The 24,630-nt window shown below is 34.8% G+C and overlaps 4 protein-coding genes across 6 annotated transcripts; 2 read left to right on the top strand and 2 right to left on the bottom strand.

The window, feature by feature from the left end:
- Nucleotides 1-3,038: 3,038 nt before the first annotated feature.
- On the bottom strand, nucleotides 3,039-3,674 carry LOC136808159 (uncharacterized). The gene has a single exon (XM_067064701.1). It carries the CDS (start codon nucleotides 3,672-3,674, stop codon nucleotides 3,039-3,041), a length of 636 nt encoding a protein of 211 aa, XP_066920802.1.
- A 1,653-nt stretch (nucleotides 3,675-5,327) lies between these two features.
- LOC136808264 (short coiled-coil protein B-like) lies at nucleotides 5,328-7,892 on the top strand. The gene is made up of 5 exons (XM_067064808.1): nucleotides 5,328-5,589; nucleotides 6,636-6,713; nucleotides 6,936-6,997; nucleotides 7,308-7,378; nucleotides 7,700-7,892. The coding sequence occupies exons 1-5, from the start codon at nucleotides 5,418-5,420 to the stop codon at nucleotides 7,731-7,733; spliced, it is 417 nt and encodes a 138-aa protein (XP_066920909.1). The 5' UTR covers nucleotides 5,328-5,417; the 3' UTR covers nucleotides 7,734-7,892.
- Nucleotides 7,893-8,862: 970 nt separating this feature from the next.
- On the top strand, nucleotides 8,863-15,323 carry LOC136808263 (uncharacterized). 3 transcript variants are annotated; one of them, XM_067064807.1, is made up of 4 exons: nucleotides 8,870-9,023; nucleotides 9,562-9,600; nucleotides 14,075-14,406; nucleotides 14,699-15,323. In XM_067064807.1, exons 2-4 carry the CDS (start codon nucleotides 9,578-9,580, stop codon nucleotides 15,085-15,087), a joined length of 744 nt encoding a protein of 247 aa, XP_066920908.1. In that variant the 5' UTR covers nucleotides 8,870-9,023; nucleotides 9,562-9,577; the 3' UTR covers nucleotides 15,088-15,323. The 3 variants fall into 3 exon arrangements, 1 of the variants encoding a protein (XP_066920908.1); XR_010846848.1 differs by lacking the exon at nucleotides 9,562-9,600 and having other exon boundaries at nucleotides 8,863-9,023; XR_010846847.1 differs by lacking the exons at nucleotides 8,870-9,023; nucleotides 9,562-9,600 and adding an exon at nucleotides 13,632-13,930.
- Nucleotides 15,232-23,735, bottom strand: LOC136808262 (uncharacterized). The gene is made up of 6 exons (XM_067064806.1): nucleotides 23,543-23,735; nucleotides 22,818-23,230; nucleotides 22,063-22,321; nucleotides 21,114-21,717; nucleotides 20,759-20,919; nucleotides 15,232-16,245 (listed from the first exon to the last, which is right to left on the bottom strand). The coding sequence occupies exons 1-4, from the start codon at nucleotides 23,693-23,695 to the stop codon at nucleotides 21,343-21,345; spliced, it is 1,200 nt and encodes a 399-aa protein (XP_066920907.1). The 5' UTR covers nucleotides 23,696-23,735; the 3' UTR covers nucleotides 15,232-16,245; nucleotides 20,759-20,919; nucleotides 21,114-21,342.
- Nucleotides 23,736-24,630: the final 895 nt, after the last annotated feature.

Below are 24,630 nucleotides of genomic sequence, written 5' to 3'. Positions count from 1 at the left end.
AGACTACAGTCTCCAGAGTTGATTTTTCAAGTCATTGGATGAACAAAAATGTCCCATATTTTGAAGTACGAACCATGAAAATCTTCTTTGAACAAGACTTTCTTGTCTTGATGAGTTTCATTCACTTCTCAGATCCATATATGCACACTTTCGAGAGATGAACAAGTCTTTCTTGTCTTGTTGATGAGTTTCATTTCACTTCTCAGATCCATATGCACACTTTCGAGAGAAAATAGAAATCTCTTTCTCCTCTTGACACTTGAGTGTTCAAAATTGACTACATTGTTATTTAACTGAAAGCAAGAGAAGAGATAGTTCTGTATAAATTGGTTAGCAAAAGAATTAATGTATCTTCAGCATCATAGAAAAATAAACATTAAGATAGTTGAATAAAAACACTTTATGATTTTGGTGCTTTACCTATTTGCTTGACACTTAAAAGTTTCACATTAAAAATCATATCCAGCTGAATCTCGAGCATCACTGAAAAATATGCTTTGAAACTTTCCATAATGATAGTTCAATAATAATATGACCTATTTCAGTTAATATTAACACTGCTCAGCCACAAAATGATCAATAAAGATCTCGTAAACATTACAGTTTTTCACAATAAAAATTTTCCAGTCGCCATTTTCTTCTAGCTCGTTTTTTGAGCAAGACTAGAATCTCGTTTGGTTTTCTCGCGCCCTTGACGGGAAATACTCACTCGGGTAGTTTTACTTTTTGCGGGAAAAACCTGAGCGAGTTTCTTTGCTGTCGAGTTCAACTGTAGCAATACACTATTCCTTTAACTAGGAGTCCGTTAGGGGGGGTCTCAGATAATAGCAATGGCATGGCTGAAACTCAATTTCTAGATCAAAAAACGGCCAGTGGGAAAAGTGCTTGGAATTTTGCCTGCGTGCTATAAGATAATCTCATTTTCTTAACTTATGGACCCAATTGGAAGTCTTTGTAATACATATCATTTGGCAGTGTAGTTGCAGCCTATACAAGAATTGGAATCTAAAGTCTGAAGTCGTAACTCCTTGTCAGTGACCCCGCAGAGAAGTTTTTAGTTGGGAGAGACTTACTTTAGGTTGGTTTGGAAATCGTTTTATTTTGAAATGTAATCTTCACTTTAGATGAATACTTTTATTTATTTGGATTCATGAAAGGTTCAAGGTTTGTTTACTTTTTATTTCAAATTATTTCATTGATTTATTGAGCTGCAATAGCTGAATGAAAAACGAAGATTTTTGATAGTTATCATCGTGGCCTTGGCCGCCATTTTGAATTTCGATTTTTTTTCTCCTGTACTCGGCAATTTAGAGGTTGTTCGTAATACGCGATTTGGCTTACGCGTAACACTTGTGACCCGACTGTTTACATAACTTAATTGTCATTTTTGTCAATATTTGGGATTGATGATTTGTCATTGAAATTTTCTAAATAGCGTATTTTGTATACATCATTTCCATTGCATATATTATTTTCATGTTATAAATTATATGATTTTTCTGGTCTGTAATTTGTATGATCTGTGCCCTGTGTCTAAGACACATGTGACCTTCCAGACCCGATCAATCGAACTTGTCGAACCAATCGAACAATCGAACTAATCGAACTCCATCGAACAATTAAAGTTCGATTAAAAAAATTAATCAAACCTAATCGAACACTCACAATTTTTAAAGCAATAGCAGTTCGATTAGTTCGGTCAGTAAAAAGTTCGATTAGTTAGATGATATTAAATCCTCATATATCTTCCCTCGCTAGCAAAAACTTTGTCCTGGCAAGGGATTGCCATTTTGACAGTTCCCGGACTTGACGTTTATTTTACCCGGATATTTGTCTATCCGGAATAAAGTCCGTAGCCCCCTCTGTTGCGATTTCGCGCGCGGCCGAGTGGCGGAATACTACGCCCCAACAAACCCCGCCTCTGGCGCTTTAAGGATACAGGAAAAGTGTGTAATCCGTTATCGGAAGTAATTTCCCGATTTACATTCCGAATTTGGCTTTGAAAAGAAGCTAATATACGGTGGCGGAGCAGCACAAACTTGTCGAACAAAATTGGTTTATCGAACTGATCGAACCGAAACCCATTGATCGAACTTAATCAAACACTCACAATCTTTTAAAAAATCTAAGAGTTCGATTAATTCTTTTAGTCGAACTTTAATCGTTCGATGGAGTTCTAGTAGTTCGATTGTTCGATTGGTTTGACAAGTTCGATTGATCGGGTCTGGGACCTTATGTTCTAAAACTTAATTTCAAAGTCATTTTTGATAATGAAATGATTTTATTTCAAGAAATACAAATAAATAGCCGGTCTATGAAATTAAACATGTGGTAACCATGATACAATTCGACCGTGTGGTGTCGTGATGCAATTTGCAATTTTTGAGGGGGTCCATATTGGGGTCCATAATCGGGTCCATATTGGGGTCCATATTGGGGGGTCCAAGTTATGTCTTCTCCCCTCTTTGTCCGGTTGGTTCGAAACGCAGGACACAGGACCCAGGAGGCAGGACACAGGTCAGTGCTGACAGGTCAGCTTTAATCGCTGTAAAAGACAAAGAAAATGTTTGAAAAACACTTGTAATCGTTTGAAATATCATTCTGAAGGTATTTTATTGGTCTAGAACCTTTTTAAAGGTCAAAATCTATCGTGCTTTTGCATTTTGTGCCGTGTATAACATGGACCTGTAATACTTGTATTATATATTACACATAAATCACGCATGTATAATAGCAGTTATCTTTTCAATTTCATTGGCATGTTACAACACAGAAATAAATAACAGCTTACCTTGGTAAGTGATTGCCAGCCACATTGCTCCGCATACCGGATCCAGTCTTCATGGGTCATCAGGAGAGAATGCGTTCCATTTCGGGGCCTTCCTCTCGACGGTATCCATAACGCACCGGCCCCCCTCACTGAAATGAGTCCCAATCCAACTGGTTGTGGCAGGTTGATTTGTTGGTGACGACAAAAACAGTCATGTAGGTCCAACTTGCACAAGGCAATCGGTTGCCTACTTCACTGTCATTCTTCTTTATCCCTCTTGCCAAAACTCGTCGTTTCTCTTCAACCAAATCCAGTGACTTGCTTTCTCAGTTACCTCTTCTAATTCCTTTATCGACTTGTTGATTGTGCGTTTGGGGAGGCCGATGTTGATGAGCCACTTCTTCAATCTATTGCCAACAAAACTTCTGCAGCCAACTTCTACTGAGTGATGAGTTGCGTCCCAACCTGCATCTTCGCACTTCTCTAGGAGCTCTTCGTAACGATCATCTTTTCGTACTTGAGCAGCATTGATATTGTCCTCGTGGGGAACGGTCAATTCAACTAGGAACACAACCTTCCTTTTTGTGCACCAAACAACGATGTCAGGTTTTTTCGTAGTCAGGATGACGAAGGAACTCTGCTGCCCTGGTAAATCTGCTGAGATATTCCAGGTCCCTGTCCATCTTTCGTCATCAATCATTTTCTTGGCAGGTCGGATGAAGTCTTTTTGCCCTGGTCGCACAAATTTGATTGAACCACCGATTTCGGTCTTTTGAGGTCTTTTGCCATTGTTTATTGCATCAAGCTGCTTTGCGGTCACATCGAACAAGATTTTGAGTACCTCGTTGTGCCTCCGGGTGTAAGGGTTGAGGGCTAGAACACAGTTTGACAGAATATGTTTCATTGTTCCAGTTTTTCCGCATCGACATGTGTCATCAGTTGCCACTTTCCATCTGACAAGTTTTGCTGGGGATTCCAGATTTCGTTCCAGCTGATTTTCCGTTCAACAACATTCTCCTCCCACTTGGTCATCTGACCTTGCTGTGCACATTGAATGATGTGTAGTTCTCTTTTTTCTGCTTCCACATCTTTGATCTGGTTGCAGACAGCAGCATGTCTTTCTTTTCTGTTCATTGAAGCAAAGGGCTTGAAGGCGTTAAAATCCAAAACCTTTCATGTCTGATTGTGGCGATCCAAGAATGTCCTTATGTTGTAACGACGAGATGAGTTGGTTAGTTTCGTCTTCTACATTCCATTCCCGTGCTGTGTGTACAGCTGGTGGATTACTTCGAATCTCAGTGTCTGCTGACTCTCGCAGCATCATCACCGTACGCACCTTGCCAGCTTTGTAGATTTCTGATATGGCTGTTAAGGGTAACTGCAGCGATCCTTTCTTCCGGTAAAGAGCAGAAGTATTGGTCATTCGTGGGAGACCTATCCACCTTCTAATCTTGACATTGCATTTCTGTTCCATTATGTCTACCCTGCTTACTGCTGTTTCATACATCATGAGTGGCCACGCAACTCTGGGATAAAGTCCGAACTGAAGACACCAAATTTTGTACTTTCCCGGTAGTTTAGTCTCTTCAATAGCTTTAAGACCATCCTCCAGCTGGCTTTGGATCTGCACACCTCTTCCTTTGTCATTAAGGTTTCCAAATTCTTACCAGCGACCTAAACGTTTTACTGGTTGCTCTTTTATGGTGGGCATCACTTCTCCTGATGTTAGGAATTTCCGCTGCACTTGACGTCCTTTAGAGAAAGTGAGGCTGCGTGATTTTTTGGCTTTAAACTTCATTCTGGACCATGTTATTAGTTCATCCAGTTTGTCAAGGACCTTTTGCATCTTATCATGTTCATTCAGATGACATATGATAACAAAAGTTGACTAAAATATCGTCAAAGGTTTGTATTTTATTAATATATCAATATTTTTATTCCCTATCTCGTATTTTTGATGAAAATGACGTCACTATTTTCTTATCTCTAAAACAGCTCACTTGGAGCATTTAATGTTTTCAAAATATTTATATCTACTTGCACCGTCAGCATCCTATTGAGCATGAAAAAACATTTTTTTGTAAACTGATGTACACACCTTGTATTTTGCGATAGCGTCATCATTTACATAATTTAAATTCTTAAATGTCATTTTGTCAATATTTGGGATTGATGGCTTGTCATTTAAAAATCTTCTAAATAGCGTATTTTGTATAATATATGGTATAATTTTCCATTGCGTATAATGTTTTTAGAAATATTTTATGAATTTTATGTTACGAATGTGTTACAATTTTCCGGTCTGTAGTTTGCATGACCTCCCTCCTGTGTCCTGTCTCCTGCGTCCTGTCTCCTGCGTTTCGAACCAACTGCTCTTTGTCTGGTTTTCGGTTGGTTGTTAAAGTTGGATAAAAAAGTGAACCCTGTATCTTTCTAGCCATAATGAAGGATATTTCAAAACAAACAACTGACAGAATGCATGATTGAAATTTGATTGAAAATATTTTAGGATTTAAAGAAATTTCAATGCAAAGATTGAAAGATAATTTTGGAAATTACTAAATAAAATCTTTTGATTTGATCTAGTTTTCATTAAAAAACAAATAATAATTTCCTAGAATCAAGATAAGGTAAACAATACATTACTATGGCAACAACAGATAATATGGTGAACATTCCTTTATCTTCTGATGAAGATACTGGTAATAGAGGGTCAGGAGCAGGAAGTGTGGAAAGAAGAACACATAATATACAACAAAAACAACCTCCATTAAATAAAGAACATAACATTCAGATAGACCAAACAGATGATTTCTCAGGTAATTGTTTTATACCTTTGTTTTGTTTGTATTACTACTGCAATTTCTATCTTAAGGCCAAAAAAAAAAGTAGTCTTGTTTCCGGAAATCGGCCGGGTAAACTTTTTTTTGGAAAAAATTATATCTCACCCGGCCGCAAATAGAAAAAAACTTTTCCATTTTACGATTTTACGATCCATTTAACGATTGTATTCAAAGATTTATAAAGAGTTTATTTTCCATTTTACGATTTTACGATCCATTTAACGATTGTATTCAAAGATTTACGTATGTCACTTGTGTTTTGAAAAAGAAAATCTTCTGTCACAAATGTTTTCTACTTTCCTGTTTTATGTTGTTGTGAATAGAATTACCTTAGAGTACAGCTTCTTCTTAAAATTTCGTTTTTTCAAGTAAAGAGACATTGAACCTGGATTATTTTTTCGTACACGTCAATTAGAGTTTTTCTAGGAAAATTGAAAAAAAAAAATATTTTCCGGCCGCCCGGGTGAGATTTTTTTTCGTCACCCGCATTTCCGGAAACAAAACTACTTTTTTTTTTGGCCTAACATTCAAGATTACATTCTCCTCAAAGATGGTGGAGGACGTTATTCTTTGCCTTGAACCCAGTAGACCAACCATATGCAAAGTGCCAGTTTGAGCATGTTTTATTTGGCTAAAGCTCTTTCCCTAAGGCTGATTTGATAAATTTAAGAAGCTAGTTAATGAAAACTTTGATTCTGTTGATTTTTGTGATTTTGTGATTTGTAAACTTTCGATCAATTCCACCTTTTGGGAGCCCAGGAACTAATGGAACGTTTTACTTGGATTTTCAGCCAAAGTGAAAACTATTTGACTCTTATTAATAGTACAACTATTATCCCTTAAAGCGCAAGGGGCAGGTTTAGAGTTTATAAGGAATTAATGACGTCAAAATGTCGGCAAATGATCTCAGGGATTTAACTGCAACTTCTCCTCTTAACTAAATCTTAGGAGGGCTCGCACTTTTAAAGAGTTGATAGGTTTTATTTCACTAGTCGATCTTTAAGTGTATTTTTTACATTTAGACGCGATGGATGGAGATGAGAAAGAGGAGAAATCCCGTTTGATACAACAAGTTTTCTCACTACAAAATACACTTGATGGTTGGTATTTTAATTTTAGTCATTTTTTCCAATAAGACTGTTGCTCCTGACGGTGAAGCTTTCTCAAAATTTGGAAAGCGTATTTTTTCCAATCTAGTTAAGTTTACTTTAATTTATAAAGTGTTGAAGGTGTTCTCTAAATGTTGCAAATTATTCATTCTGAGATATGTTAGTTACTTCACATTGATACCATATCTATTCTTATTCACTATCTCTTTCTAGACCTTTCACAGCGGGTTGATGCTGTCAAAGATGAAAATACCAAATTGAAATCTGAAAACCAAGTATGATTTTTTATTCACAAAAAGACACAGTAGTATAATCAGTATCATTCATGGCTGGCTGCCGTCCGGGATGTCAATGTCAGGATTGAATTCTAACTCGCTGCTGTGATTTACTTTGGAAATGAATAATGATTTTACTTTCGCCTTGGCTAACTCATCCCATGTTAGTTAGGGGAATTGCTCAGTCAGTTAAAATCAAAAAGCCTGTCGGTTATTGTCCTATGTTTCTATTCACATACGGCAGACCGCGGATGTATAAGCAAGAATTTGATTCATTATTTTAATCACGTGTTTTTGATTTCGTCTACAGATTTTAGGACAATATATCGAGAATTTAATGGCAGCATCCAGTGTGTTCCAGGGCAACAAAATGAAAAATAAGTAAGTTTTTGTGATCATAAATTCTTCCCATTGAAGAGGCTAGTTTTACTTTGTCAGTGGCAAGGAGAAGTTTATGTTTTTTAGCACACTCGTGTGAGATTGTAGCTTCAATGTAATCGAAATTATCGGTTTTATCGGTACAATATACATAATCTCCGTATTTCGAACTCGAATCTCTCCGTATTTCGAACTCGAATATCTCCGTATTTCGAACTCGAACATGTTTCCCGTGCTGTTTGATTTCCCTTTGTTGTTGTTTTTTTCAAACATTGGAATAAACTATCACTTAAGTGAGCTGATATTAAAACATTTTTTCCATAGGAATGATAAATCGAAAAAAGATGGAAAGAAATGAACTAGAATCCTCCTAGATTGGCTAAAGGGAGCTAACAGTTATTTTTTGGTTGTACAGAAATTTTTTTTTTTAAGTTCAAATTGTATTTATTTTTTTCAAACGAAATTGTAAAATATGTGAGTTTTTTGTTTTAATTTTAAAGATTGTTCTAAACATCGAGATGGAGTTTAATTAATCGCTCTTCAGATTTTTCACATTTTATAAAATTCAGATTACAGTGTGTCTGACAAAAATAGAAGACAATTTATAAACTCATTACCATAAAGAACAATAGCCTTTGTTTGTTCAAAGGTAATACAATAGACCTTATCGGAGTTTTTTATTTTTCTAAAAAAGCGATGCATTGTGTGATTGTTTCGAGTGTATTACAATAGAATTCACTCGAGGAATTCCTAAGAATTTTCTATTGTAATACACTCGAAACAATCCCACAATGCATCGCTTTTTTAGAAAAATAAAAAACTCCGATAAGGTCTATTCTCGAGACAATTTATTAAAGTGATTTATTTGATTACTTTAAATTGGATGAAATCTCGCGAGACTAAATTTCTTGTTTTCGCGAATTTTTTGCCTTTTTCGTGAAAATTAATTTTGCGAATATTAAAAAAACGGTAATTCACTTCAATTGGATTTTAACACACATCATGTGTGGTTGAATATTTGATTTTGTTAGGATTAGGGTTAGAAAATGATACTTAAATGTTTCGATAAAATGACCTCTCGTTCTTCTAGTTGTCAGATTAGAGTTGTCGGTATAGCCCAAGAATGGCACTTCTTTTGCAACCGTTCCAACCGTTAATCAGCCCGGTTGGCACATCAGTTTTGTACTCGTAGCTATATTCTTGTGTTATGGCTCCATTTACATTTCAGTTTGACATGATCCATCACACTTCAGTAGTAGACAGGGGCGAAGAACGTTCTGCGTAGAAGAGCAGATTTTTACGATAAAGCACTTACCTATTCGTGGTATAAAAAACTCTCCTAAGCAAATGTTTCTTCACCCCTGTCTACGCTACTGCACTTTAATGCCTTTTTCTCATTCCAAAACCGTTTTTGTTTGTTTTCAATGATTCAAGGGTTTTTTATTTTACGTGATGGTATTAACTGGGTTTTAAATGTTCGAGTTTCAAAATATAAATCCCTTTGTAAGAAATATGATCAGCCGATACTTTTGTTACAGAATTACCCATAGGTCTCAATGTATAATAATCGTACCTACTTTTAGCTTTTACAGGTTACTTTATCTGTTGGCATTTATTATGGTAATTTACAAGCTTTATGTGTAGTGTGGTAAGTAATCTTACTCGATTTTATATTTAAGCTTACTTTAAACCTATTTAGCTATCTTCCATACAGTGTAAAAAATTTTTTTCAAATTTGCAAAGTATGAATACACTCTTCTCGAGATGCATAAATTTATTGTTGTCCTCGTTTTCAAACAGATTTCATTGCTATAAAATTACATATTCCCAATGATAATTTTGTTGTTTACACCTCATGAGACATTTTGAATTTCAAGTACTTTTGTTTTAGACTTAATGTTTGCCTTTTGGGAATTTAAATTGGTTTAAATGTATAATTTCATAGCAATGAAATCCGTTTGAAAACGAGGACAACAATAAATTTATGCATCTCGAGAAGAGTGTATTGGACAGTAAATTTTTCTAAATCAGCAATCGTGACATATGGTTTTCAAGCACGGTAATTGATACAGAAAGCGTTCTTTATAATGGGCCCACATAACGTTTCAGCACTACAGGGTGTTTCTTACTAAATCACATCATCTTGTCATTTTTATAAGGTGCTATTTATGATTTTTTTTACATAGGTGGTACTACCCTAGTATGGAATCTTCAAAAAGGTCAAGGTACAGTGTTAGATTTTAAAGTTTGTTTATTTTGTTTTCAAACACAAGTGTTTATTTCGATCACGCCTATTTGACAGTTTCTGCGAAGTAGAAATAGTTCTCCTGAATAATTTCAAATAAATGATCAAAAGTTATTTTTGCCCTTCGATTTTCATGCCCTATTTTCACTATATTTCAACAGAGCTTAAAGACGTACCCATGAATGATTTCTGTACTTTCCATGTAGGTGGACTTTTGTACGAAAATTCACCGTTTCTGTCGGAAGCTTTTGTTTGGATACTCAAACAAAGGAATTCCTTTGAAAATTTTTCCTCAATCTAAGAAAATTGACTTAACTTAAAATATTTGGAACGGCTTTTGCTCGAGTCCGAAATTGGATCACAAAGAGAGAGGATGTATTACGCTGACAAAGGCTCTTATCGGCAATGTACATTGAAACCGCAATTTTCTTCGTACTAGATGTTAAATAAAATCAAAATCATTCTCTCAGACTGATGATAAAGTGCCTCAAAACCTTTAAGAATAGCTTTTTGAGACGTTTAATCCTTAGTAAAAGACCTGATTCAAATCACGACCTTTTAGAAATCTAAGATAATAATTTTTTGGAACTCCAGTAATAGATCTTGCATAACATTATCACGAACAAAAGACTAGAGTATGTTTTAGTGCTTAAAGGTTTGATGGTTTGATGTTCTTTAAAATATTATCTGCCCATTCTATTGCTTAGCTTATCTAAAATACGTTTTGCTGTTGACTATTTGCCCTTGATTTTTTATTGCATTTGCAAAAGTGATTTAGCGGTCTATTAATTTCGCCAAACAGATTATAATTTGGCATGGTGGTGCCTCAGAAAATCGTGCTAAAGATTGTGTCCATTCTTGAGAGTAATAGATTATTGCCCGGTTATTGCTGAGAGGGCTGTTTTATGTGGTTTGAATAGTGGCATTTTCAGAATAATTAAATGAGTTAATAGCCATTTTTGATGATTTTATAATCGATTACTTCCATAGATCTTTCCAGGTAAAATACACTTTATCTGTTTGGTAAATGAGGACCAGAAATATGATGTATTTCATTTTAAAAGATTGCTGTAATAAGACTCGTGGTTTAGATACGTGCGTCGTCTCAGAAATAAGTTAAATTTTGAACAGTTTCAGCAATTTTGTATAGATGATTTTAGATGTTTATGTACTACCTATGCTAAGATAGACTATCTATCAGTTTCCAATTAGTAGTACTGCGGGATTTCATATTTAAATGTTGCATATCAAAGATTTCTTTAAACCTTTATCTTCTTGGACGCATTTTATAATTGAATCGTCTTTTCCGAGGTATTCTACTGGCTTCGTTTTCTATGAAAATGTTCTACGTATCTACAGTAATATCAGCTTGAGAAGGGGGGCTGAGAATAACAGTTATTATTGATTGACAGCTTGGTACATTTCATGTCATCCAAAATACAATGTAAAGGGTTTTAAATGGACGTCAATCAATGTTTAAAAGAATATAATGAAAGGTAAATATTTGAAAGGAAAAATAAACAAACTTTCCTGGCTTCTTAAGTAGCAAGAGCTATCTGATTACCTTGTGTGTTTCTAGAGGTTGTTCTGTGTCCCTTGTGGATTTGTTGATTTGACTTGACTTTTTCAATTTGTACACAATAAGCTTGTAATAGAAAATATAGCTTCCTATGCTCAATTTGTAAATACTTAAAGGTTTTATTTTTATATAGGTGTGCCCATTTCATATCACACATATTTCATATCAGCACAGTGTCTGTCTATTGTTATTTGGTGCTGATAAGCAAAAAATGGTTACAATTTCCACTCTCTGACCAATTTTAGTAGTAAGCAAATGATATCACTTTTATTTAAAAAGAAAACCTTTAATGAGTGAAGAATTAAGTGGATGGAAAGTTTGGCTCAAGATTGTCAAAAGAGGTTCAGTTTAATTTTTGTTAAGTTTTTAGTGGCTTTAGGTCCTTCGAAAAGTTCTTATCATTGATTGATTGATTGATTGATTGATTGATTGATTGATTGATTGATTGATTGATTGATTGATTGATTGATTGATTGATTGATTGATTGATTGATTGATTGATTGATTGATTGATTGATTGATTGATTGATTGATTGATTGATTGATTGATTGATTGAATGAATGATTGAATGAATGATTGATTGATTGAATGAATGTTTTCATGCTTGCTAATTAAAGACTATACTTGTAATTTGTTCATGTTGTCCCCTCTCCTTTTGTTGCTGGTCAGGACCGGTCCCCGACCTCAACACTTTCTTGGTGAGAATATTTTGACATGCGGAATATTTTGTAACAACCTGAAGCAATGTCTTAGAAACAATGATGTGTTTTTTCGAGGTTTGGTGCGACTTTCGAATGAAATGACAAAAAAGGGAATTCCGATTGACCAATAACCTGCTTGATGTTGATGTAGGAGAAATACAATAAGTCCTTACAATAGATGGTCGGTCTTGGGTTTCTCCTTATAAGGAAATACATGTAGGTGGAACTTTTGATATAAATGCATTCGAGATTATAAATAGGCTTTAAAGAAAAAGCTTTTTGGAATGTTTGGTTGATGTTTGGGTGTTTCAAAGTTCAACATTTGAATCTAGAAAAGTCTTACTGGTTACTTACGCTCTTGAAATAATCAAAGTGATGAATAGTCAAGTGAAAGAATTTCTTTCTAAGGTAACCTTAATATTCATAGATCACAGATGAATTGTAAGCTTAACATCAGAATAGTGCTTTCTATCTTCGATATTTTGAAAAGCGACGACATAAAGGCATAAACTGTGATACTTACTGTGTCTATTAAGTCCATCAGACATGACTTTTTAATTTACTTTGCTCAACCATAAAATCCATTTCTCGAGCAAGTAATAAACGAATCCCTTCTCCCAGATTTTATTACCTCTTTCTTTCTGGTATGGTGGAACAGTCCAATACAAAGAAAAAGGGTGTGTCCTAAAGTTGTATAACATTTCCTTCCATTAAGGAGAAAAAAGGAGGGAAAGAAAAATATTGTAGTGACTTTTAGGGTTCAGTGCGATTTTGCAATACCTTTTGATGTTTAAACAATCTATTTCGCAATTACTATGTTTCCAATAAATATTGCTTTAACCTTTACAGTGAATATCTTTGCAGTGTGATCCAAATTTGTGCCTCGTATAAAAGTTGGACAAATTCCAAATCTTGATTGTCTTTTTCAGTATAATTCAACAGACTCCTCTGAGTGCAATCAGTGAGTACATTGAGAGGTCTTGATGAAGTTTTTTGTACCATTTCATGCATTTTGTAGTTTTAAGGCTTGAATTTTTCTTGATTTTCTCTTATGTACACTCCTTCTCACAGATCCTGTTGGAACTTTTCAGCCAACGGGGGGTAAAAATAAAATAACGAACTGAAACTCAATGAAGATTGATGTTCGCATGTTTTATTCTATGGCTGGGGATTTGGATTCCATTGCTTTCAATACACTCTTCTCGAGATGCATAAGTTTATTGTTGTCCTCGTTTTCAAACAGATTTCATTGCTATTTTGTATAGATGGTTTTAAGATTTTTATGTATTACCTGAAATAGACTATCTATCAGATTACAGCCCTGTTTCCAGTTAGTTAGTACTTCTGTTGTTTAAAACTACTGTCTAAGCAAATGGTGGGAATATGTTAAATGATAACCTTAAAGCTTATAAAGCGAGAGGCATCTGATGAGAAGCAAATTCTTCTGTTCTCCTGCTTTAATAAAGTCCATTTTTGGGCCCCTTTTGAAGGTAGTAATATTTGATCTTTATTATGGGTCAATCGTTAAAGATCCGAAATCTGACTGACGTCAGGTCATAAATCAGTCAGTAGCGATACAGAATAATGGAAAAAAGGGATGTATCATAAATTCTACGACATGACAAGCTGTCAACTAAACGGACAGGGGGTTGAATCACCGGAAGATAGAAATGAGAGTCATAAAATTTTTTATCGGGTTTAATGAAGAGAATTCCCACTCGCATTGTTTGGCGTGTGTCATTTTTGTCATTTTGATGTAAAATTACTGGAATAAAAGATAAATAAAGAGATTTATCAAAGTGCGCATGTGCGAGTTTTGTAGGGTTTAAAATTAGTCAAAATCATCAGAAACGCCTGTATGTACTGTGATATTTGAATGCTTGGTTCTTCGTTTTTCTAAGCTTCATTTATGATGGAATTTGGGGTTTGGGCTTAAGCTTTTACGCTAAAACGAAAACAGAATAAATCTCGTACCCAGAGCTACTTGTACCACTTTTTCATTTTACTGATGGACGTGATACAACCTTTGGTGAGCGCTATCAGAATTATCAAAAAGCGTGCTAAAGGAATGGATAGGAGTTAGACTAAATCTAAGCCTACACACGTTAGACAGTAAAATGTTATATTGGGTATTAGTTTTGTAATTTTCTTGAATTTGTTAATCCCGTTTTAGATCACCAGACAAAATGTTGATGTTTTCAATTCTCATTCTGCAATCAATCTTCTTCATCTCGGCTTTACCGACGCCTGAAAATACCGAGAACGAACGAAAAACGACAAACGACAAGGGTAGAGAAACGAAAAGACGCGACCAACTGAGACGTATTATTGAAAACACTCTTGGCTTGGATGATTCAGAAACTTCTTCAAATGCGTTGAAGAAATTTAAAGAATCCATTAATCCAGACCTTGTGAAAAATTTCTTGAGTCCATCAAAGACAGAAGAAGATGGAAAAAATGGAAAAGAACTCATCTTTTTGTGGAAAAATGATCGCATACTCGAACGTGAGTTTTTTTGTTTTAACCCAACCAAGCACAATCACGTTTAGATAAACTACTCTGAAACATACACCACCACCAACTCTGTTAGGTGACAAAGTGCTAAAATAAAGATTAAAGGCAGCCAAATCTATAGACTGGCAGCAGATTTCTTAACATTTAAACACAAAGTTTTGTCTGAGTTTGTTAGATGAATTTTCAAATATAGACCCAGAAGACGAGCTGTATTAAGTAGCTTTTTTAGTCATGAACACTCCACCTTTCGTTAAACGAACGAATATTTCAATTTTCTTTTCAGAATGTCAAAACGGCCATTTCATCAAAGACCTTGAATTAAGGTTCCTTTTCAACTTGGAAATTTTTCAAAAGAACACCTTAGCGAGCGCAAGGATACATTTCTTCAAGAAAAACGAGACCCCGGCTGAGCGTATTATCGTCAAAGAGATACCCAATGTGGGTACACATGAACATGTAATTAACAGCGCCCTAATTAACCATGACGGGTGGGCAGAGCTCGATATAACAAAGCAAGTTAATTACTGGACAGCAGATTACGGGCTAAATGAATTTCGGACACTTCGACTAGGCTGCGAGGAAAAATGTTCGGAGCTTTATGTTGAGCATTGCGACCCGAAAGTCATGCCTTTCTTATCCATTAGAATGAAGCCGAACGACGAGAAAGAGTGAAGGGAAGAATGGCTAAGGAAATAAAGAGAGATGAGAAATTTGACGATTGAAAGAAGTACCAGATCTCAAGACCCTTAGACCGTCCAAATCCATTTATGAAAACCAACTATCGAAGAATCAGACTGATATTTCTAAAATCGAGGGTCCATTTTATTGCCGAACAATGCTGGATTATTCGGGCGACATATTTTAACTTCAGTAGATTTAATTTGAAAAGAAATACATTTATAAAATCATTTTTGGTATCTGATAAAATAATTATGTTTGAAAATGACAATGGTAAGAGAAAATATATTTGATGCTTAAACCGATACCCGAAAATTCAACTGTTTACAAATATTAAGTTAAATAATGAGTTAAATAGGCTCTATAGAAGATAACAGAACTCTTTGAGATTTGGTCAGGTTGACTGTTTGAACTGTTCATTTTAGGGTGCTGATGATATTGAAGCCAATAATAGTCAACTCAATTAGGGTGACAAATTTTAAGGTTTTTCGGATTCATTTTATCTTCTACCATGGAAACGGTGCATAAGTAACTATGAAATGCAGCTAGGACTACGACTGTCTTTTACCATTATATCTCAGTAATGTTCCTTTGCTTTGGATCGTCCTTTATAATAGAAGACAATATTTTTTGAAATTTTTCCCAATCTAATAGAGATAACCAAAATCAACAATCCCTTTATACGGTGTATGTATCTTTGAGCCATCTTGTGTTTTCTCTAGCTCGCTCGTATTTTTCACCAAACCATTTTGTTGTAAAATTGCTTGCCTTCTTCTCGTTTTGTTTTCATTCTGATGCCTCCAATGAATGTACAGAGTTTCAAGTGCCAACGCGACCAGTGCAATGAGAAGAGAGATCAACACCAAGATGACCATTCCACCAGCATACTCGTATTCAAATTGAAAAGCTCTTAGCTCAGCAGCCGAGCACTTATTAATCCATTTCTCCATTAATTGATCAACCACTTTTTTATCCTTAAGGTCACGGATGGCGTTCGATAAAATCCGCGTCAGTTGAGAATTCTGACGTGTTCCGAAGGCGTTGGAGACGACAAATGTTTCTTTTCTGACGATAATGTTTTCACACAAGTCAGCTTTTTTACCTTGGACGGCTGTTAGGTGCCAGTACTCTTCTACGTATGCGTCTAAAAGCCTAAAAAGTAAAATGACCGACTTATCATGATAAAATTTCAAACAAAGCAAGGTTTCGTTTTAGGTTGCATGCGTTTGTTATTGAGCTACATTTTTATTTAAACTCTATAACAAGAATCGCAAAATTGCGACTAAATATTTCCTTAAAAATGAAGGTCATTATTGACATATATAAAAAGGGATAATTAGCCTTAGTAAAAGAAAGCGAAGTGAGAGTTACAAGTTACAAGTCTTAAGTTGTTCAACAACTCTACAAATGTCGTGTCACCCTATTGAGGCATAACTTCATCAAGCTCAGCAAATTTAAAATGATGCCACAACTTTAATAAATTTACAATAAAACCGTTAAGTGAAAATACTGGGCCACCAAAAACAGGTGGTAACTGATACAGATCTCCTGATACAATCCTTTATTAGCAAATGGTATGCGATCGGATACACAAAATATTTCACACAAACGTTGGTGAATTTGCAACAACAATTTTGGACTAACCATAGATATTTCATCAGTGAATTTATTTACGGTTCCGAAACGGTTAATTACTAAGCTAAATAAAAAGTCTCAACAAATTATTTCGTGTTCACTTATCTCTTTGTCCTCTGTTACTTTGTTTTCAAAGCCTTTAACTGTACTTACGTTTTTCTGAAGGATTAGTAAATAAATAAGGTTATTTTCGGTTCAACGATTAGAAAATAAATAAAAATAACACTTGCTTCTTGAAATCGTAATCGCAAATTTGTTCTTTGCTTATCACTCAGCGGTAAGAAAATACTTGGAGAGAAACCTAGTCCAGTGTGAATGGTGGTACCATCTATATTAATTGCTGCAACACCAGTTGGTGTAAACCTCATTATTTTAGCTTTAGTTGTATCACCTTTACAAGAAATAAGTTAGTTCAAAACATTGTAAAAACACTTGAGCAGATAGCTTTTTCCACAACCCCCAGCTGCAGTTAAGAATATATGTAGTGGTTCTAAAGGTTCTGGTTCCTCCAAGTTCTTGTTTACGACTATGAGAATCGAGAGAATCAAACAAATACAATTTTGAATGTTTTAAGGGTTTTTTTTTCTTTTAAAATCGAGATGTAATTGCCTTCAATAACAAGGAAGTTTTTATCAATAATGTCATCTTTGTCAGAAAGTATTTCAACAGAAAAATCAACTTGTCCAATGACAGTGATATCAAAGTAATTATTTTCAAAAATAATCCGAGGAAGCTCATCATTTAACAAAAATCTTTTAATTCCAGTATTTTTATAAAACTGGGTCTCCTTTGTTTAAAAAATAATCTAGATCATAATCTATCCAAATATTAACACAACGAACTTTTGTCCAACATATTGAAAAAAGTGTGTTAGTAGCACACTGCTTACCCGCAGTCTCTCCAAACATTTTGTGTGCCTGATTAAAGTTACCTTGGATTGTTTTTTCAAAAGTCATTTTCAAAAATCTTAGCGTTTGATTAGCAAGAGCTTTTATCGTGAAAAAATAATATTTTAATCCACGCAAGTGGTAAAAAATACTTACAGAAAATGGTACTATGAAAGCCCATTCTATACTCCTAAATGACAGTTGAAAGATCAGCAGTTGAGAGGGTTGATTAAAATAGAAATCAAAGCACACATAATAAAGTATACATATATATTTGTCCAGAAAGAACTGGCATGTTGTTTGCTTTGTTTTGGTGTTTAAAAATGTTAAAAATATGTACTTATCAGTCCTAAAAAAAATACAAATTTGAATATAATGAGGGAAACAAGTCTGGTTAAATGTTACTTCATTCACAAGATTTAAGGATTACTGAAAAAATACTACTGCAGATGAACTAAAACTTTACAATAAATTTACATTACGACAAAGTAAAAATCTATCTTTAATAGCAACAAAGAAAAAAATATGCCTCAAAGTTTTAAAGCATTTAAATAGCTTTAAACAGAGCTAGTCAGAGCTTCAATTCAGTTCAGTAGGTATAGAGAATTCAAGATTTGAAAACAGACACTGCATTGGTTTACAAGACTAGAGAAAGATGTCAACCATCCACAGCCATCCACACGGTTCATGAAAAAAATTATTTATCAAAAAAAGGTTCTCTTTTTTTTTGGTAATTAATTCCAACAAACAACAATCAAGATACCCTAAGAGGATCCCACGGTGTAAACATTACATCAACCAACAAAACCCACACCACCAAAATTGTAAAAATAAGTCAATATAATTTCTATCAACAATTTCTCGTAAAATGTTTTTTTTCCAACATTCTGATACCAATCATGGCTGGAGTCATCATGTGTAGAGTGACTGTGTATAACAACAAAAGTTTATTGAAAATCATCCCACGGTCATGGTAAAGCTAAAGATTTATCAACCAAACAAAACTGACGCCAAGTCAAATCTGTCGATTAAAAATTTCCATGAAAATTACAATCGAAACTTATCTCATAAAATGCTTTTTTCAACATTCTGGAGGTGCTCAAAGTTAGAGGTATCATATGTAGAGCCAAGCAATACATGAAAAGTCATTTGCTATCCCATTTGCCATGAGATATATGAGTCAAGAAATCAAACAAAAACCAACAAATCAAAAAACCAACAAGTCTCTTCACTTTCATGTCACTTCGTGTTTATATGGGGTAACCAGAAAGTCAATCCACAAGAACAGCCATCTTCCTTTATTATCAGTGCGTCACAAACAGCGATATTTCGATCGCACGGAAGCGCTTCAAAACACCAGCTTTTTTGGAGTTTTGTCTCGTTTACCCAAACGCTTCAATCTTGCGTAGGCTTGCCACTAGTTCCGGATTATTTTGTGTGTTTCCGTATAAAAGATTACATCATGAATATCATGAATACGAGACATTTGCCTGACCGAAAAAAAATCATCATCATCAATTTTGTTAATTGTCAGAATCGTTTACTCACTGGAAATACGCAACTTTCTGAAGTTTCGTTTTTTTTCGGTTGTGCATCATTTAAAAAATAACGAAGATGAAAAGTTACCATCAATCCCGCGAGTAAAAGAAAGTATTCCGACTAGTCTACGAAAAGTGAGCTCGCGCGGCGAATAGAATATCTCTCAAATTAATATATGTATAAAACGGACGAAATCCTTTCTTTTTTATGCTTAGGTGACGTCACCATCGATCCTGACTTGACAATGGAGAACCAAATTTGGCAATGTATAATTATTACGAGCGGTCGAGAAAGTTTGTGTGACGCAAAAATTGCGCGATAAACGAAGCCCTAGAAAAACGCTCACTGAAAATTGAAACTAGGAATTTATTGAATATTTTCCCTAATGAAGTATCAAACTTTTTGTTTTTTGTAATTATTATAAATTCATAATTTTTAAATACTATTTTTTGAAAGTCAAAGGACAATGAAAGCGAATTTAAGCTGATTGGGTGGATATTGGGCGGAGGGCGTTTTGCACGTTCCGAGATCGGAAATTAAACGAAAGTAAAAGACGGGGGCGTCTTAGTATGTAAGTAATATTAATTCATTATTTTTTTTTATTTATTTTTTTCCTGAATGAAGAATGAATTTTTGTTTTTTGAATTAAGGAAATATAATATAATATATTATATTTGATTGTCAATGCCAAAAGATATTTTTTTACTTTACGAATAATCTGCTGTGTTGCTTCGCCACTTACCCCCGGATTGTTTTAGTAGTCACTTCGGTCACGTAAATAAAAACACGTGTATATGTTGAAGCCGACTGTGGACTGAACGAAATTGCAATTACATAAATTATTGTGGAAGTGAACGCTTTAGACGAATGTTTGGGAAATCCAAAAGACAACTTTTGTGAGAATGTTGAGTATTTTGTTTATATGGCTGTTTGTGACGCACTGATTATGGAGTGTTCCAAAACTATTGGTAGGTTGTTTGGAAGTAAAGAAACTCACACAGTTTGATTTATTTTAAAGATTTAACTTGAAAACAAACTGCATCTTTCTAGCAAAAACTCATGTTTCAACCTGCTACATAACAATTGCTAGTCGGGTCTGCTACTAACATGTTAATAGTTTTATTATAACCGGGCTTGAGAATCCGTAAGGAACTTGTAACATATATTATATATATATAGTTTATCAGTCGACTTGAATCATGATACATTACTTATATTTCACTGGATGCATTTTTCGCTGTGAAATTAAAAACGGGCGTCAGTCAGGGCGTATGGAAGGCGTTTTGACACGGGAAATTATTATTATTATTATTATTATTATTATGACGGAGAAAGCCCGTTTTAACAAATATTTCCCTTTTGGAAAACGGGAAATATTTAATTAACACCTTTCCATATCCTCGAATGTTGTGCTGCAACATTTTAAAAATCATAAAACATTTAACATTCAAACTTTAGACTTTAGACTTGGTCTAGGTGGCCAAAAAAGAGCCTATTTTCATCAAAAATCGATGGCCTTTTCAATGCGTGGCTGCGATTTCTAGAGACATGGGAGTGAGATAAGTACAACTTAGCTAAAAGAGTCAAGTACATAGAAGACTCACCCTTCGTTAACCTTTTCAATACCATCCGCCACACCCAGTGTAAGATAATTGGTCACAAACTCTGAATACGGTTTGGCCCATTTCTCTGATGACTTCAATAAGTTGCCCGTAGCCCTGGAATCAGCAACGCCGTACTTGAAATCTGTGGTTGGATTCAAAATCTAAAACAAAGTTTGAAACAAAAAAATAATGAGATCGTTTGAGGGATTCTGTAATGTTGAGAAATGTTTTAGCAGAAAAGTTAAAAATAGATAACCAGACAAACACATATTTTAAAACGTCACGCAGTTGAAGTTTCTCTCCTATTTAAACCTTCGACTTCGGAAAAAGCTCTTAGTTTCTTAGTAAGTTGTACCTTTTCATCATGCAGACCTTTGAAATCGTCAAAACTTTCCGAAAGTACACTCGATGCCGTAATATTTGCCATGTATGTTGACATGATGATCGTCAAGGCAACAGCATAAGAAATGGCGACCGTTCTTGCGGACCAATTGTCTGGAGTCTTCCCTGCAAGATCACGTTGGAAGGTCAAACCAGCGCCATAAGAAAACGACTCTTTAATCGGGTATTTGATTGAATCTGGTTTATAACGCATGACCGAGTTTCTGAAGATAATACATCACTCCAACAGCTATCAATAGATTCACCAGTAAGGCGAACAAGAGTGACCAGTCAAGACTTTCAATGAATTTCCAGTTCACGAAGGATAATTTTTCAGGTATATTTCGTAGTGCGACTGCTATTCGTGTGACAAATATATCTTCTGTGAAATCCATCACTTCTAGTCTAGCATTTGTTATGGTCATGCCAGCGATGGCGACATCAGCTCGACCTTGTCTTAATTCTTCCACCATACCATTCCATTGACAAGTTGTGTGGTCTTTTGGATTGGAGCAATTAGTGAAACCACCATAAACGTTATCAGGGACGATCCACAGAGACCATTTGTAACCCAACGTCTACAATACACAAAATAGTTGATTAAAATGATAATGCAAAACCAAAGTTTGATACACGGCCTGACTTCTGATGTACAAAAATAAACAACTGACAAAATTCTGACAAAAAGAAGTGTGTCTATTTTGAGATGAGTGTATGTTCAATTTATATTATCACAAAATGGATATACCATACCGTTAAATGAATTAAAATGTGCTAAGGAAGGGCCTAACAATAGTAATAAAACCTAAAGAAACTGCTCCTAGTAAATTCTGTTTTGAATGACGCTATGAAACTATTATCGGTAGACTGACTATTTTACCTAAATCATCAATTTAATTTCCATGACAAAAGAATCAAAGTACCTCAAAGATCTTTGCTGCAAGGTCTGCGTGAAGGCCAGCACAACAAGTAAGATTCCACGCTTCTCCCTGCACATCCAAAGCTTTATGACACAAGTATTTATCCTGTTTGCAATGTACTTTCCCATTATCATCTGATACAGTGTGGACATCTTCGAAAAGATAATCTTCCAGTACGCCAACGGCTTTAATTGTAAGTTGCTTGTTCTTGGTGCATTCTTGTTTGGCTTTTGTAATCTTCGTGAGCAAGTCGTTGGCGTTGCTGTATATAGATAAACGAAAATATAGAGATATATAATATACCTATCTCTAAAACACTTAACTAGTATTATGCAAAAAAGGAAGATCACGAAAAATTAAAAATGAAAAATTTAAATCAGGGGAGACGAATGTGCGGGCCAAATTTAGGCCTTTGAAATCGGACCCTTACATTGTGGAGAAAATTTAGCAAAGTTTGGGTGAAAAATCAACCCTTACGGTGCATTTTCTTGAAATTTTTTGACTATTTTAAGTCGAAATATTGTCAAATTTTCCAAATTTTACACCCTTAGAGTATACTTTTCCTCCGCTTTGCTCATTTCGACCCTTACAGTGCACTTTGGGAAGCTCGGAAAAATGACCCTTAAGGGCCGCACGTACGGTAGGTCGTTTACCTTGAGTGCCCCCTCCTCAGGGGAATGGGCTCAATGAAGCCTAAACCTTGAAACGTAAAATCACTTGAAACGCAATTAATGATAAACTAAGAAGTTATAACTAACCCATTTATTGCATTCTCGAGCTTATAACTTGCCATTTGAAATTGACAAGAATCTCCGGAAGTTTCTTTAAGAGGAGTCAACGCGTGAAGGAGCCGAATCCATAATATAGGTTTCTCAATGTGGGTCTGTATATGTTGTTGCACCATCTTCCATAAAGCATCCTCAACCAACAATACAACTGTATGAATGTGTAAATCTTCAAGAATTTCATACACGATAATGTTCAGTATGTTTTCATTGAGTTCTTTGAAGTACAGATTTGCAATTTCCTTGTTCTCGTTTTGATTGTATATTTGGAGGTCGTTGATAGGTTTGTCAGTGAGGATGACTAATTGATGGAATTCGTCTTCTTGGATTAAATATTCGATGGTTTGTCCTATGAATTCGTCGTCATTTGAATGTATTCCTTCGTACTGTTTTGTGGATGAAATAATGACATGGACGGATGAAATAATAAAACTAAAAATGTTTGCAAAGTGAATCTGTACTGTATTGACCGAGGTTGTTCGGTTGTTTGCAACTTTATGTGGCTGGCTGAACTCTTAGAGCTTAGGTTGTAAAAATTACTAGGTATTCTTTAGCCTCCACAAAGGTACATGCTAGAGACAAAAATCTGAAATTAGATGCTGACTCTCTCGTTATAATTTCATCTCAAAATCAAAAGGTTGAAAAAAAGAAGGATGGTAAATTTGATATTTGAAAAGTTATAATCAACGAGCTCTTACATCTGTCGTATTACTATTGTAAACTTGCTGTAACGAGGATCTTGATGCGACAAAGCTGGCTGATAGTAAAGTTGAAGTATTTTGGGTGGCATCTAAGGCGTTGACCACTGCCAAAATTGATGCAAATACCAAAAATATGATATGAAACTTCATTATGATTGTAGAATTCCTTTCTGGGTATGCTGCCTTCGAAAGAAAGAAATCCACATAAGTATACATTGTATAAGAATGATCTCTCAGCTGGCTTCTTAGAAAATCAAGAAAGATTGTAAACTCATAAATTTATTTATGTAGTATGTAGTGAAAATTGAAATCAGTCAAAATAATTTTGAATGGTTAATTGACGACCAGTTTGTGCATGAACTGGATTCCAGTAGCGATTGTTTAAGCATCGGTCAGACGTCCTGGAAATAATTCACTGAAATTTAAATGGAAGTAGATCTGTAAAACACGGTAAATGTTAGTTTGAAAATGAATCCAAAATATTTTCAAAGTTTGATAAATTTGAAACGAAATTAATTAAACATTTTCTTAAAAGTTTTTAAGAATCTTTAAAAGAGCTTTGTTTGGACAAAAAAAACTGGGTTTTTCTCGATACAAGGTCTCAAACAACAGTTAATGAAATTCAAAGAAAAACAAGTTAGATGCTGAATGAACCTACCTGATGAAGAAAGTTAGATAGCAATGCGAAAAGAAAAATGAAAAAAATCAGTCAGAAAATATAGCGTTTAGCGAAAATACACAGCGAAATAAATTCATCATTGATTGTTGATTGGGGGAGAGGGAAGGGTTGTAGGGAAAAAATAAATAGGAAGTTTTGGTTGCAAAAATTTATTGAAGTTTTATTGACAATTGAATCATGCTTGATGGTGAGCATTGTTATCAATAATGTTTTTGTGAGAAAAATATAGAAATATAAGGAAAAAATCCAATGAAAATCTGCAAAAACGGCGATTTCCGGCATTTTCAACCGGAAAATTTTTTTTCTCAAGAATCGAACTCGGCCATGTTTTGAGCATAACGAATACGCATCTTTCTGCAAAAAATCAGTAAAAACCAATGATAAAATCTTGAGAAAATGCCAAAAA

Source organism: Clytia hemisphaerica, unplaced genomic scaffold (genome assembly GCF_902728285.1).
Source record: "Clytia hemisphaerica strain Z4C2 unplaced genomic scaffold, Clytia hemisphaerica genome assembly, whole genome shotgun sequence".
Taxonomy (NCBI): Eukaryota; Metazoa; Cnidaria; class Hydrozoa; order Leptothecata; family Clytiidae; genus Clytia; species Clytia hemisphaerica.
This window is presented reverse-complemented; position numbering and strand designations above follow the sequence as displayed.